General features: G+C 38.1%; 1 protein-coding gene across 1 annotated transcript in view; it reads right to left on the bottom strand.

Moving 5' to 3' along the window:
* The window catches only part of VCPIP1 (valosin containing protein interacting protein 1), a 60,346-nt gene extending 45,141 nt beyond the window's left edge, over window positions 1-15,205 (bottom strand). The window contains exon 1 of the mRNA XM_053715093.1: window positions 12,422-15,205. Coding sequence (XP_053571068.1) covers window positions 12,422-15,056 — 2,635 coding nt within the window. The 5' untranslated portion in view covers window positions 15,057-15,205. The remainder of the gene's footprint in view (window positions 1-12,421) is intronic.
* Between the last annotated feature and the right edge of the window lie 1,341 nt (window positions 15,206-16,546).

Genomic DNA, 16,546 nt, shown 5'->3' on the forward strand with positions numbered 1-16,546 from the left:
TGGCAGAAACTCTGCCAGTACTAAAATAAAAAGGTATATTTGGGCTTTTTTTGTGTTTGTTTTTTAGCATATTTACATATGCTTCAGTGTAGGATCCCCCCTTAGCCCCAAATCTCACTGATTCCCCACCAAACAGCTCTCTAACCCTTAATCTGGGCGCCATCTTGGGTACTGGCAGCTGCCTGCCAGTGCCCAGTTTAGTAAAAAAAAGTATGCTTTTTTTAAAAAAAAAATTGCCCTTTTCTGTAGTGTAGCTTCCCCCACTCCTTCCTGATCCCTTAGATGCGTATTTAAAACTTTTTTTTTTTGTACTTTTCTCAACATTTTTTTCTGTAGTGTAGCGGTTCCTGCCCGCTCCCGCCCACCCGCCTCCCAGACTGGCTCTCACCCACCAACGATACCGGCCATCGGATGGCCAAGGGGGGTTATTGCAGGATGCCTCGATATCGAGGCATCACTGCAATAACCGGAAAGCTTTCCAGACCGAGGACGTACGCCATACGTCCTCAGGCGTTAAGTTTATTTTTTTTGAGGACGTATGGCCTATGTCCTTGGTCGTTAAGGGGTTAAACTAGAGTACAGATTTAACTATGTTGCACTCTATTGTGTTTTTTAGCAAAGGGGTTAAAGTAGTGATATCTATCCTTCTCAGAAAGGAGGTATAATCCTTTAACTCAATAATAGGGAATAATCTTAAGAAAATAATACAGTGTGCAGTCAAATAGTGGACATCTGTAATATAATAACCATGTCTAATTAATATAAGCAAGAGGCATGGATTTTGATGCCAGATATCTATTTAGCCACTAATGCAGCATTTGTCAAAGTTATTCAAAATCTATTGACCAGATATTTTTCAGTACCTATGGCATGGAAAAAAATACTATAACATTGTATGCTATTTCGGATTCATAAAAGTTTAAATTTTGACTTGAGTGTCCCATTAAGTGATAGTCCAGATATACCACTGTCCCTGAAACAAATCTCTTTCACTATAAAGAAAATAAAAGCCTCAATTTCTCTCTCATGAAACTAAGACTTCTGATGAAATTTGGATTTTAATTAGAAGCCTAGTCATACATATGAAAAGCAAGAACATCAATATCTTATAGAAAGAGGAGAACATTCCCCAACATCTTTAAAGCAAATATATTTCTTTAAATAAGATAGATAGATATATAGAGATAGATAGATAGATATATAGAGATAGATAGATAGATAGATAGATAGATAGATGAGATATAATTGTATAATTTTTTTTTAACAAGCGCATGTGTTTGTGTACAACTGGTCTATGGGAGACTGCAAGCTAGCTACTGTTGCATGTACGCACTTACATTCACATACACACAGCAACAGTAACTGTCACTCAGAAGAAGGAACACACATAAAATGGAGGCAATTTAATCTAGCTTAAACTACCCTCACAGGTGCAATTAATGAAAAAAAAAGACAGTATGTAATGGACCCTGGAGAATTAGTTTGGTTTATCATCTCTTGCCCAACAGCTGTAACTAATCCACTATTTATGTTCTTAGTACTTGCAGTTTCTTATATGAGTCAGTACCATTAACTTAAAGGGACATTACACCCAAAATTTTTCTTTCATGATTTAGAAAGAGAATGCAATTTTAAACATCTTTCTAATTTACTTCTATTATCTAATTTGTTTTATTCCCTTGATATTCTTTGCTGAAAAGCATATCTAGATATGCTCAGTAGCTGCTGATTGGTTGCTGCACATAGATGCCTCATGTGATTGGCTCTCCCATGTGCATTGCTCTTTCTTCAGCAAAGGATATCTAACAAATTAAGCAAATTAGATAATAGAAGTAAATTGGAAAGTTGTTTAAAATTGTATTCTCTATCTGAATCATGAAAGAAAAAATGTGGGTTTAGTGCCCCTTTAACATTTTTGATCTTAATATCTGTGCTGAATGCCTAATACCACTGCCTTAATCAGTGGCTTGGCCCCCCTGTTTGTTCTCACATTGCTTTGTGTGAATTGTATCCAATGTATTCTGAGAGTGCTGCCAAAAACATGAGATGTGTACCCCGTTGTGTGACTAAGAAAATTCTTTGCTGAAGATCTGTATACAAATACATGCTTTAAAAGGCATTTAAACCAGGGCGATTCAAAATCAAGGATTTTTTATTTCAATATGATTATTTATTTATTTTTAATTAAAGGACCAGTCAACAGCACAAAACACAAAAACCAAAATAAATATACAGCCACATAGATGATTAAGTTTATAATGTATATGAGCATTCAAAATAAAAACTTTGATAGTAGTAGTAGTAAAATTATTAGAAAACTTACTTTTCTCCTGTCTGTTTTAGCAATTGTTCTGAGGCTTGACCACCTCCCACGCCTAGAGGAGGATGGCCTCACTATGAGTGACAAGTTTTGTCTTCCAATCCACGATTAGCCTATTTGCATTTTTTCCCCTCATTGTGTGTGCATGTGAGTGTGCACGTGACCCCCCTCTCCTCGGGTGTGCACCATTGTCTTTATAAGTTACAAGCAGGCACAGCATGAAAGGGAGCACCCTGCTGAAGAGCATTTACAGCAGGAGCTGTTCCCTTTCATGTCAATATTTGGTCCATGAAATAAGTCATTTTTATTTATCATACATTTATAAGCACTCTACTGGTTAGCTGGGAAAAAAATAATTCAAAAGTCAAAATTCAAATTCTTAGTGTCCTTTGTTGAAGAGCACTAATGCACAACTTTATTTTGGCTGCTGTTTGGTGGATGATAAACTTTGGCTTCCAGCTAACTCCCAGTAGTGCCTTACTGCTCTTCAACAAATGATGCTTACATGTTTTACCTAATTCCCCTCATTTTGTAATTATCCTTTGTTGAAGAGCACTAATGCACAACTTTATTTTGGCTGCTGTTTGGTGGATGATAAACTTTGGCTTTCAGCTATCTCTCAGTAATGCATTACTGCTCTTCAACAAATTAATCAAAGAGAATAAGGCAAAATTGACAATACTTGAAAGTGTCCTTTTGTTTAAGAGCAGTAATGCTTCATCCACCACCAAACAGCAGCTATCTCCCAGTAGTGCCTTACTGCTCTTCAACAAAGGATGCTTACAAGTTTTACCTCATTTCCCACATTCTCTAATTGTTTTTTTCTGAAGAGCTGTAATGCACAACTGGCTTTCAGCCATCTCCCAGTAATGCATTACTGCTTCAACAAAGGAAACAAGAAGAATAAGGCAAAATTGACAATACTTGAAAGTGTCCTTTGTTGAAGAGCAGTAATGCCCTACTACTAAAATCCAATCTTCATCCACCACCCAACAGCAGCTCTCTCCCAGGAAAATACATCTTTAATACAAAAATAAATATAATGCATTTGTTACTTATTAGAACCAACATGTTTAATCTTGAATGTGCGTTTGTATATTGCTAAAATTAGATTAACATTGGCAGCCCAGAGCAGCACAAAAATAAACCATACCTGTGCTAGAATAACAGGCAGGCAGACTGTGTCTTCTGGACATGCAGACGCTCTTCTGCTTCTGTGGACAGTGCACAACCTTTTATGTGCACTGCTCCACCATAGAAGCACAATGCTGATGTGCCGGTGACTTCACACGTGACGTCACCACTTCCGGTTTCGCATGCGCAGTGAAATGAAAAGGCATATGTTTAAAACGTTCGTTTATGGAGCCTGCTTGCTGTTGATTAAAAAGGTACAGCTCAACATACTTATATTTTTAAGCAGAATCCTTTTATAATGGTGCCCTGTATTGTTGACTGGTCCTTGGGAAAAACTAATCTAAAAGATAGCTTCTATTTAAGATACATTATAATCTAGGATTCATCCTGAAATAACTATTCAATATATAGATTTGTTTTTAAATTATATAGCAAGATGCTGTATATTCAAGGCTGATTGGATCAGCCAATAGGATTTTTTCTACTTTAATTCCAATTGGCTGATAGAATCCTATCAGCCAATCGGAATTGAAGGGACGCCATCTTGGATGACATCATTTAAGGGAACCTTCATTCGTCGGGAGTCGTCGGAAGAAAAGGATGCTCCGCGTCGGCTGGCTTCAAGATGGACCCGCTCCGGATGGATAGAGCCCGGCTGGGTGAAGACGGCTCAAGGTAGGGTGATCTTCAAGGGGGTAGTGTTAGGTTTTATTAAGGGGGGATTGGGTGGGTTTTAGAGTAGAGTTGGGTGTGTCGGTGGTGGATTTTAATGTGGGGGGGTATTGTATTTTTTTTTTTACAGGTAAAAAAAAAAAAAAAAAAAAAGAGTTGATTACTTTGGGGCAGTGCTCCGCAAAAAGCCCTTTTAAGGGCTATTTGTAATTTAGTATAGGGTAGGGAATTTTATTAATTTTGGGGGGCTATTTTATTAGGGGGATTAGTTTAGGTGTAATTAGTTTAAAATTCTTGTAATTTTTATTTATTTTCTGTAATTTAGTGGGGGGGTTTTGTACTTTAGTTTATTTGATTTAATTGTATTTAATTGTAGTTAGTTTAGGTAATTAATTTAATGATAGTGTAGTGTTAAGTGTAATTGTAATTTAGGTTAGGATTTATTTTACAGGTAAATTTGTTTTTATTTTAACTAGGAAGTTATTAAATAGTTAACTATTTAGTAACTATTCTACCTAGTTAAAATAAATACAATGTTGCTTGTAAAATAAATATAAATCCTACGTTAGCTAAAATGTAACTATTAGTTATATTGTAGCTAGCTTAGGGTTTATTTTATCGGTAAGTGTTTTAAATAGGATTAATGTATTTAATTGTAGTAATTTAATTTCGTTTTATTTAAATTATATTTAAGTTAGAGGGTGTTAGGGTTAGACTTAGGTTTAGGTGTTAATAAATTTAATATAGTAGCGGCGACGATGGGGGCGGCAGATTAGGGGTTAAAAATTGTAGGTAGGTTGCGGCGACATTGGGGGCGGCAGATTAGAGGTTAATAAATATAATGTAGGGTTCGGCGATGTTGGGGGCATCAGATTAGGGGTTCATAAGTATAATGTAGGTGGCGGCGGTGTCCGGAGCGGCAGATTAGGGGTTAATAAGTGTAAGATTAGGGGTGTTTAGACTCGGGGTTCATGTTAGGGTGTTAGGTGTAGACATAACTCTTGTTTCCCCATAGGAATCAATGGGGCTGCGTTAGGAGCTGAACGCTGCTTTTTTGCAGGTGTTAGGTTTTTTTTCAGCCCGATCTGCCCCATTGTTTCCTATGGGGAAATAGTGCACAAGCACGTTTTGACAGCTCACCGCTACCATAAGCAACGCTGGTATTGAGGTGAGATGTGAGGCTAAATTTTGCTCTACGCTCACCTTTTTGCGGCTAACTCCAGGTTTAAAAAAACCTGTAATACCAGCGTTGTCTTAAGTGAGCGTTGAAAAAAAAAATGCTCGTTAGCAACGCACCCCTGTTACCGCAAAACTCGTAATCTCTGTGATAGTTTTGATAGGTAAATAAAAAACAAAAAGCTATATTTCTGTTTAAATGGAGTGATAGCAAAAATGCCAAAATTATTTTGTATTTTGGGCAAGTTTTTCTCTGAAATTCCTGGTAGTGAAGGGGTTAAAAGTGACAGTTAAACAACTCTCAAATTTACTTTTATCATCAAATTTGCTGTGTTTGCTTAATATTCTTTGTTGAAAGCTAAACCTAGGATAAGCTCAAACTGATTTCTAAGCCATTGAAAGGCCTCCTCTTACCTCAGTACATTTGACAGCTTTTCACAGTTAGGCACTGCTAGTTCATGTGTGCCATAAACAGGAAGCGGACGTACTCAGCGTCTCCAGAATGATAGTCCCCACCAGTGGTAATAGTTCTGGTTGTAAGGTACCCAATGACAACCGCTGAGGTTTAGAGTACCGTAGCTGCGGTAGAATCAAGCCATAGATCCAAGTGAAAGAAGAAGTAGCAGGTACTAGCAATTGAGGTAAAAAAAAAACAAAAAAAAACTTTTATTCCAAACTTGTTTGGCAATTAAAAACGTCTCAAAGTCCTTAAAAAAGACAAGGCACATACAGGACACAAGTAGACAAACAGGATGCGTCTGACATGTTTTGCGCCCACTACAGACGCTTACTCAGACAGTTGTCTATGAGTAAGCGCCTATAGTGGGCGCGAAACATGTCAGACGCATCCTGTTTGTCTACCTGTGTCCTGTATGTGCTTTGTCTTTTTTAAGGACTTTGAGCCTTTTTTAATTTGTCAAACAAGTTTGGAATAAAAGTTTGGGTTTTTTTTACCTCAATTGCGAGTACCTGATACTACTTCTTTCATGTGTGCCATATAGATAAAATTGTGCTCACTCCCGTGAGTTAGCACTGATTGGCTAAAATGCACGTCTGTCAAAAGAACTGAGATAAGGGGGCAGTCTGCAGAGGCTTAGATACAAGTTAATCAAAGAGAAAAGAAGAAGTGTATTAATATAACAGTATTGGTTATGCAAAACAGGGGAATGGATAATAAAAGGGATTATCTAGCTTTAAAATAAAAATAAAAAATTCAAGTAGACTGTCCCTTTAAAAGGGACATAATCATAAAAGAAAACTTCTGGGTTTTAGATATAGCATACAATTTTCAGATTTCCTTCTATTATCAGATTTGCTTCATTCTCTTGATATCCTTGGTTAAAGGAGAGCAATGTTCTACGGGGGGCCTAGCTGAACAAATTGGGTGAGACAGTGACAAGCAGCTAGCTCAAAGAAGTGCATTGCTTCTGAGTCTACCTATGGACATGATTTATCAATTTGCCAGCGGATAGGATTCCCATGTTGTGAACCTGTCAGCATCTTATTGCAGATTGTGGGGAGAATGTGTTCCCCGTATTTATCATTGCACGAGGGAACACACAAGCATTACCACCCCCCTACACTCAAGCAACCAACTGCGTGAGAGTAGGGTTTTTCAATCACCCAGGGTCGGTCAGAGATCAGGTCGGTCATGTGATCGCTGTGATAGCGAATCACAGCAATCACATGCTTACTGTATGCAAACAGTAACAGTGAGGGAGGGCAATGGAGAGGGGAGAGACGTGCCGGACTGGGGTTGGGAGAGGCATGTAGGGGTGGGACGCCACACTATAGGAAAATGTCAAATCAAAGCGCGAAGGGGCTACAACATGATCGTGAGGGGGGAAGACTACTACGCTAAAGAAAAAAAATAATTGAGTATTTTTAAATTGTATTTATTTACTAAGATGGCTGCCAGTTAAAGATTAAAAAAAAGACTGTCTGCCAGTACCTAACATAGTGTGTTGGGGAGGAAAGAGCTGTTTTGAAGGTATCAGGTAGACGCGACGTGTCAGTTGGGAAGGTAATACCTACATTACAATACTATTACCCTTACCAACTAGCTAATTAACCCCTTTACAGCTGGAAATAACAGAAATGTGGTGCACAGCTGCAATTAGCCTTCTAATTACCTTCTAATTACCATAAAGCAATGTCAAAGCTATAATGTTTGCCATTTGTGAACAAAAAGAATCCCAGAGAAGTTTTTTCAACCATTTTTGTTATGACTGCAAAAGCGGTATGTAAATAATTTCAGTGAGAAACCCAAAAATACCTTGGGTTGTCTATTTAAAAAAAAAAAAAAAAAATATGTATATAGTTTTGATAGATAAATACAAAAAACAAATGCTCAACTCTGGTCTTTTGGGCAAGTTTTTCTCTGAAATTCCCAGTACTGAAGGGGTTATGGTAATCATTTTTCTCCTTCCAATAAAGTACAGCTGAAAAATTGATCAAATATGAATGAATAACCTATTAAACTGGATATAGTTCACCTCCCAATAATTTCAAAGATCTATCAATGCATATCTAATGAGATATAACCACACCAGTAATGATCAGATATAAACAGGAAAAATAATCTGAAAAGTTATTATAAAAATGAAAACCATGGATTTAAATTGGTCTTACCGACTGCCGATTTTAATCTTGATTTAAATCAAATCCACTCCGATTTAAACTGTCATTTTGTTAGTAAAACTTTGCATTGTTTTGTGGTCTCTGAGCACTCAAGGGACAACCTTAAACTGGCTTCTGTTTATCTAATCTCACTTGCTGTTGCCCTATGCATTACGGCCTATCTGGGAGATGACCATCTTCAAACATTTTCCTAGCTTCTGTGAAAATTCTACATGACATTACTACCTCTGGCACTTTCTACTACCATCTAAAACAGTGATTTTTAACCTTTTTTTTTGCCGTGGCACACTTTTTTACATTAAAAAAATCCTGTGGCACACCACCATCCCAAAATTTAAAGAAAAAAAATCACACATTGTAGCCTAATACAGTATATATATATATATATATATACACACACATACACACTGTATGTATTGTGCTGTTATGCCATGCCTCCTACAAACTATACGTGACATATTGACATTCATTCACAAACAATCATAATGATTGTCTGTGAATGAATGTCAATGTCATGGTTGTAAATTATGTCTGCCTGATGAGCCTGTCACATACCTCCCAATATTTCAAAATTTGAAAGAGGAACACCCCTGCACTGGGAGTAAAAAACAAGCAAAGTTTAAAAAATGTCACACTGTTGTCAGTCTGCCGCGGCACACCTGAGGATCTCTCATGGCACACTAATGTGCCACAGCACACTGGTTGAAAAACACTGATCTAAAAGACGCTTCTATGAGCTACTCCCATATTGGCTATCGACTGGCTGATTATATGCATGCAGACAACCCAGAGCCAATACACCTGTATTTCTGTAACTGAGGGAATGTCATATCAAGTGGTGCCTTTAGTAACCTCTATAGGAAGTAGGACGCGTTCATAAGTATTTCTAAAAATGTACCTCAAAAAGATATTTAAAACCACTATAGTGCATTTTAAACTCGCTAAGAATTATGTTTGCATCAACTGAATTTTACAACAATGATCCTAAGCGAATATACAGTAATGTGAATGGTGTCCCTTTAATGCAAGACATCAGTGCTTAGTCCAGGGTTAGACAGATTTGTTACAAATCTAGCAGCCAGCGCACAAATTTAGGATTCAAGCGATTACCAGTTCATATGGCTCTTGGTTGCGCTTGGGGTACATATGTATGAAAATGTATAGGTCTGTGTGTAATAATTATATATATAACAGTGTTCTCCACAGAAAAAGATTACCAGCCAGTAGCATTATAACGTAGCCAGGTGTTATTTATAAATGTCACTTAAAAAGGGACATGAGACCCACAATCTTTCTTTCATTATTCAGATAGAGAATACAATTTTTAAAAAGATTCCAGTTTACTTCTATTATCAAATGTACTTTATTCTCATGTTATTCTTTGTTGAAGAGATACCTAGGCAGGTAGCATGCACATGCCGGAAGCACTAAATGACAGGAAATAGTGCGGCCATCTAGTGCTCTTGCAAAACTGCTGCCATACAGTACTGCAGACACATGCACGCTCCGGAGCTTACAGCCTTGCTTTATAACAAAGGATAACATTGTAAAAGTTGTTTAAAATGATATGCTCTATATGAATCATGAAAGAAGAATTGTGGGCTTTAATGTCCCTTTTAGCTGTCCCATACACAAATTGCACAGTTTTACATAAAATTGGTTTAATGATAATTTGGGCAGCACTGGAAGAAGAAAAAAAATAATATTAGCTCATTTTAACCAGGTGATGCGTCTATTAAATAGGTCCTGAAAGAAACACTGTAATTATATATATTTTTTATATAAATTAGAGAATTAAAGGGGGCTGTGGTGCTCACAAAATACCAAATAATCCATATACCTGACTAACACTGTTGCAGTCTATTATACAGAAAACTATACATTATAAGAGCGGGGGTAGTGTAAATACCGAACCCCAAAGAATGGCAATGACGCATTCGGTCAGAAAATGTAACAACACATCCAACCTGCACATATAACAAAACCTACATATGAGCATGAAATTCAGCTAATGCGTTGCAAGTGGTAATGTTTTTCTGCAGATGTATGTGGGCCAACATCAAAAATATAAGGACACCAGGACAGTCAAATAATGTCCTATTCAGAAATGACAGTCTTGACACAATCCTAAACATAATAGCATCCGGAAAGTCCAGTCGGGCGGACTGTTTGTTTTGCTCCATCACAATCTCTCTGCTGGCGTTCCTATTCCACCATATGCACAGACGGCTACACTCTTAATGGATCTCTGCTGACTTAAAGTACATACTTTGTCTTTTGAGGAAGTGACGACACCTAGTCATTCAGGGTTGAGTGACGGTGGGCCATTCTCCCCACTCCACTTACCTCACGCTTATTGTGCTTAACCCCTGGGAGTCCTTAATGCACTCTAGTTGTTGTTAGCTATTTTGAGTGTACCTCGTAGCTGCACGGTGGTTAATATGAACTGTGGACTTTCCGAATGCTATTATGCTCAGCCTTGTGTCAGGACTGTCGATTCTGAGCAGGACATTGTCATTTGACTTTCCTGGAATCCTTATATTTTTGATGCTGGTCCACATCTGCAGAAAAACCTTACCACTTGCCAGAGTGGTATTATCTATGCATTACTTGAATTTCATGCTCCAATGTAGGTATTGTTATATGTGCAGGTTTGTATGAGTTAAAGGATTCCTTTCTGTTATAATTTTTAAGCTAAACAACATATTAAAGTTAATAAACATTAATTAAAACCTACTGACCTATATTTTCTCCAAAACGAAGTTTCATAACGTTCTAAAAGTTATATCTTTTATTCGCCGATGATGTCACGTTATCCTGCCCACTATTTTCAGCACTGCGTGTTCAAAATACTTAAACCAATAACGGTGTTTAAAGCGCCATTTTGAAACCTAGGTATTGTAAACGGATTGGTACAGAGCAAAGGATACCCACGGAGTGGGTTTGGAAAACAAATTTGCAGACAAGATTTCTGATATACGGTAGAGATATGTTAATGAAATGCTATTGATAAAAAGCATATTTGGGGTAGTTAGTTAGTAACAGGCATAGAAAATATTTACTTACAGTGGCCCTTTAATAAACCTTGTTAAATTTCCTGACTGAATGCGTCATTGCCATTCTTTTGGGTTTGGTATTTACACAACCCCCTTCTCTTACAATTTGTGTTTACAATTTGCCTTTTACAGACTGAAGTTTAACTAATAATATGTTGCGAAGGGGGTTAAATTACTGTTTTTTGTGTTGCTGGTGAACCCAAATTTTTTCTTTTGTGATTCAGATAGAGCATGCAATTTTAAGCAACTTTTTAATTCACTCCTGTTATCAATTTTTCTTCGTTCTCTTGCTATCTTTATTTGAAAAAGGCATCTAAGCTTTTTTTCTTGGTTCAGAACTCTGGACAGCATTTTTTTATTGGTGGATGAATTTATCCATCAATCAGCAAGGACAACCCAGGTTGTTCACCAAAAATGGGCCGGCATCTAAACTTACATTTTTGCATTTCAAATAAAGATACCAAGAGAATAAAGAAAATTTGATAATAGGAGTAAATTAGAAAGTTGCTTAAAATGTTATGCTCTATCTGAATGACGAAAGAAAAAATTTGGGTTCATTGTCCCTTTAAATAAACATTTTGTAATGTAAACCTTTTGGAGCTACTAAAATCACTAATTTAACCGCTAGGAAGCCATTAATACGCAGCATATTAACTGCTATATCCCTTTGGGAAACCTAAAACTCACACAAAAAGCAATGATTGAACCACCCTTGCAACAGCAATATAGGGTGAGTGGAGCAGTGAGCAACATAAGACCAGGAGCAGTTCAGGTCTGTAGAAAGTGTCCATTAGACTATAGAGCACTTTGTGCCTCCCACAGGCTTCTTATATACTAGACTGCTCAGCCATAACCAAGAGGTACAGCAATAATGCATAAACTCACTTTACAACCAAGACTTAATGTTTGTAGGCTTCCAGCATACCTCATCATATGGTAATGAAGGACGACCAGTGCTCGATTACCATATGAAGCCAGACTATTACAGACAGTTACACTGTTTGTAACGTTCTCCGTTGGTGCAGGGGGGGGAAGTGTAGGTGGAAAGGTGGCCCAGCGTTGGAGAGAGGGGCTGGACCCTACACTACAAAAAACAAAGGACAGATAGAGAGATTTGATAGGTACATTAAAAAAAAAACACACACAAGGTTCTATTTCTGGAGTGATAAACTTAGAATACTGAAGAGTCAACAAAAACTTTTTAGGAGCCAGAAAATATATCTATGCCAGGATTATGTAGAAAAAAATGAAAGGTTAGAAGCAAGAAGAAAAATTCTAGAAAGCTGTGGCTCTAGATTGGTCAAAGTACACATAACATACTAAATACAGAACAGATTAGAAATAAAGGATTGTGCATTAAATGCAAACAGATAAAAAGGGAATTTAAAATAAATGCAGTTTAGGTGTAAAAGCTTTTTCTTACCCATAAAGGTTGCCAGCAAACATAATGAATACATCTCCTTGTCAATATGTTCTTGAAGCTCCTTGGAAATGGTTTTCCCTGCAATTGTAGACTCCTCATTTGTAACTTCATGTGCAGAATGGGAAGATGCTTGGGAAACAGGCTTATCCTTACCCTTCAGAATCTCTACCGTTACTCTGTCACCATGTTGTAAAGGAACAGGCTCATTCTCCATGCCATTCACAGGTGGCACAAGTTCTTTTGGGGGAAATCCATAACGAATACATTGTAAATAGGGAGGAACATCTAGTTCTTTGGCTATTCCTTCCTGCAATTCGGAAAATGTGGTTGTGGACTTTAAAGTGAGCATTGCCTGTCGGCCATCATTAGTTGTTATTCTTATTTTCTTTTCTTTAGAGGATGTTGGGGAATAGGGTGTTTTGGTGGGTGTAGAAGGGCCAGATGAGGGGCTATCTCTGACAGTTCCAGGGGAAGAGGATCTTACTTGTCCTTTCTGCTCTTGTTTTAGTTTCTCAGTCTTACGTTTCTGCGTAACAATGGCTTGTTCTGTAATATTTTGTTGAAGTTTCCTTTCTGTTTTACTCATTTTTAATTCTTCTTTGTGCAAAGTCTTTGCTTTTTGTCCAGTAAGGATAATTTTTGTGGGGAGATGCGATTCTGACTCCAGGTCCTGCTTATTATCCTCCACTCTTTGCACATGTGCTCCATCTATAGCCACTGGTGTATATTCATCTGGATTCTTTTTGGCAGTTTGATGCAATATTGTATTAACAACTTTCTGTACAAGAATTTCACTGCCAAACTCCCCAGGAAAGTGCTTGGTAACAAGTTTCATTGCCACATCATATACATTGCTATTCAACGTCACATCACTTTCATACTGAAACCAGTACACTGTTTCTCGAACTACTCTCCCACTCCACTCTAAAGTAATAGGAAAAGCTTCTGGTAAATTATCATATTCTTTCCCTTCCCAGTAGTGCTTGAAGCCACAACCACACTTGCCACCAAATGACCTAGTGTTAGTTCTGTCACCATCTATATACACAATAGATGCATCACTTCTGACTCTGCGCACATTATTGCCACGACACGAGTTACAAGTATTCATATTACTCAAGTTGTAATCTGGCACCAATACATCATTTACAGCATCATAGGAACAAACAATATTGTTAAGGGGAAAACTATAATTTTTATCTGTCTTTAATTGACCGTGGGTTGTTTTTGCCAAGTTATATAGTTTCCCTCCTGGTGCCAACCACTCTGAAGGAACTACAAGGTCTGAAAGTGCTCCACACATTAGACATTTATGAATGCGATTTTCCAAAACTGCCTTCTTAGCAGCGGCTATAACTTCTTCAGGTTGAATTCCAATGACTCCAGTTCTCCTGTAAAAATATTGATGAACATCTGCTACCAAACTTGGATGGATACCATGCTTGCTCATAAATACTTCTTCCATTGCAGCAACCAGTCTGAGTAGGTATTTATCTTGCAAGCTCCTATCACCGCCAATTATACAGCTACCATCATCCTCCAATTTAATATACTGTCTAATCAAATCTTGAGGCACTCCCCAAGCTTTAGGGAGCAATTTTAAAGGCAACTTTGGTAATGAAAGACCTTTTATACCAACTAAAGGGATGTAATGGTTACGGCCAGAGCTACTCCAAGCAATACATATTGGCTTATTTAATTGTCCATCTTTGCCTTTGCATTTCTCTACCGGTATCAGACCTGGAAGAAAGGTAGCAGAATAGTCTCCAGAGCTTCTCATTCCACTTAAGGAGTCCAGCAGGATGACGGGACGGTGTAAAACATTAGCCAGTCCAAATATATGAATATTTCTCAAGCCAAGTGGTACCCCTTCTGGTGGAACAAACAAAGGGTCACATTCATTGATAATGTCTTCCCATTCAGCTACATCAATAAAGTCATGGAAAAGAGCCTTATAGCGATCTAGGTTATCTTTCAGATGTTTTTTCAAGTTTTCCCGCAAGGCATGCCAAAAAAGTTCTCTGCCCACCAATGCACGGGACACAGCATGGACCAAGCAGTGACCATCACCATCAACGTGGACAGGAATGAAGCATTCTTGGTTGTTGTTGGCTCTTTTGATATCATCAAGGGTGTCATGCAAATAAATGACGCTACCTGATCTGTCTTTACCATAACCTACTGTATCCACATGCTCTGGCTCAATAAGAAATGCACGGTCACCCAGCAGTGAGCAATCAAAGATATCCCCTTGGTTCATATCCTTCAGTAGCTTAGCTTTGCCCGTCTGTTTGTCCATACCATAGCGTGCCAGTACAGGGGACAGTAGCTTGCAGTGATAGTTGGAAAGCCCCATCACTTTGACCATGTCCGTGCTCCTCCGTGGTGGGGCTGCAACACCAAGCAACGCATTCCTCAGCAGGTTGTGCAGCACTACATCCGGCTCTGTCACCTCTTCCACTTCCAACAGTTGTCTCTGCTCGTGTCTCTGACCGCAGTCCGTGCACTCGATACTAGCAGAGCCCTGGGCCGGGAAAAACAACCGGGCCCGGCATTTAGGATCTGGGCATGTCCCGGAGAAGATGCGCCTGTCCCTCCTCCTCTGCTGCTGCAGTTGTGAGGGAGACTGGGACATGACTGGTGAACGGACGTGTCACCGCTTATTCATTCTCCATTAGGGTCATCACCACCTCCACAACAAAAACAATAACAAGCGCTCAGCCGCTGCCCACCAGCCGGTCTCCAATGCGGAAGCACAACCTCTGCTAGCTGACTGCCGCAGCTCCTCCCTCTTCTCAGCCAGACAGCAGTTGACAGGCGTAACTGCCTCTTTCCAATACGCCACGCCTAGCTCACTAACCGAAAGCATTATGGTTGATGTAGTCCAAAATTAGCTTTAAAACATTGTAGAAGGGAGAAATGGACTATATATCCCGTGATGCAAAGAGCCAAATACCCACAAGTAGCGCCGAAGATTTCACTGGTTGGAAAACTAAACTGGTTGTCTTTAGGTGGTGCAGGGAGGAGGTGTCTGACAGCGGAAGGCGTGGCCTGTACGCTTCCTGTTTTTGCTGTATAAGGGCTGTGTCATCTACAGGTGACTGGTTATGGGGTCTAGTGTTGATTGATAGTTTTTACAATCATTTTCCATTAAGCTCATGAGGTATGTGAGTGTGTAAAATCATTTTCACATATGAATTTCAAAATATAAGGAGTTTATTTTCTAAATACATCAATAAAAAATAAACCCAAATTAAAGGGACAGTACACTTTAAAATTGTTATTGTTTAAAAAGATAGAATATCCCTTTATAACCCATTACCCATTTTTGCGGTTACAGTAATATACTTTTTTACCTCTGTGATTATCTTGTATCTAAGCCTCTGCCGACAGCCCCTTTATCTCAGGACTATTTTCTTATTATCTATTGACTTGCATTTTAGCCAATTAGTGCTGTGTCTTGCACAACTCCACAGGAGTGAGCACAATGTTATCCATATGGCACACATGAATTATCAGTGTCTTTTGAAAAGCTAATAAAAAAAAATGTGATAAAAGGCTCTCCGTAGTGACTTAGAAACAGGCAGAAATTTAGAGGTTTAAATGCTATAAAGTATAATAATATAACAATGTTAGTTGTGCAAAGCTGCAGAATGGGTAGTAAAGGCTTTATCTATATTTTTAAACAATAACAATTTTGTTGCAGACTGTTCCTTAAAACAGAAAAATAAAGTTTACTTTAATACAAAGATTGTTACAATCAATACGTTTTCATAATTACGTACTATTAAAGTTTTTTTTGGCATTTTCAAAACATTTGTTTTAGAAATTGATGCACTTTCTAAAGTGGGACTCATTATATGTGTGGTATACTGTTAATTTAAGAAAAGACACTCTGGAACTGAGAGGGAACTCTATGGTCGGAAGCCATCTTCTTTAAGGACATGAAACCTCCCAAAAATATTTCATGATTCAGATAGAGAATACAATTTTAAACAACTTTCCAATTAACTTCTATTATTTAATTTGCTACCTTCTCTTGTTATCCTTTGCTGAAATTATCTAGGCAAGCTCAGGAGCAGCACAGAACCTAGATTCTAGCTGTTGATTGGTGGCTGCATATAT

Source organism: Bombina bombina, chromosome 5, assembly GCF_027579735.1.
Source record: "Bombina bombina isolate aBomBom1 chromosome 5, aBomBom1.pri, whole genome shotgun sequence".
Classification (NCBI taxonomy): domain Eukaryota; kingdom Metazoa; phylum Chordata; class Amphibia; order Anura; family Bombinatoridae; genus Bombina; species Bombina bombina.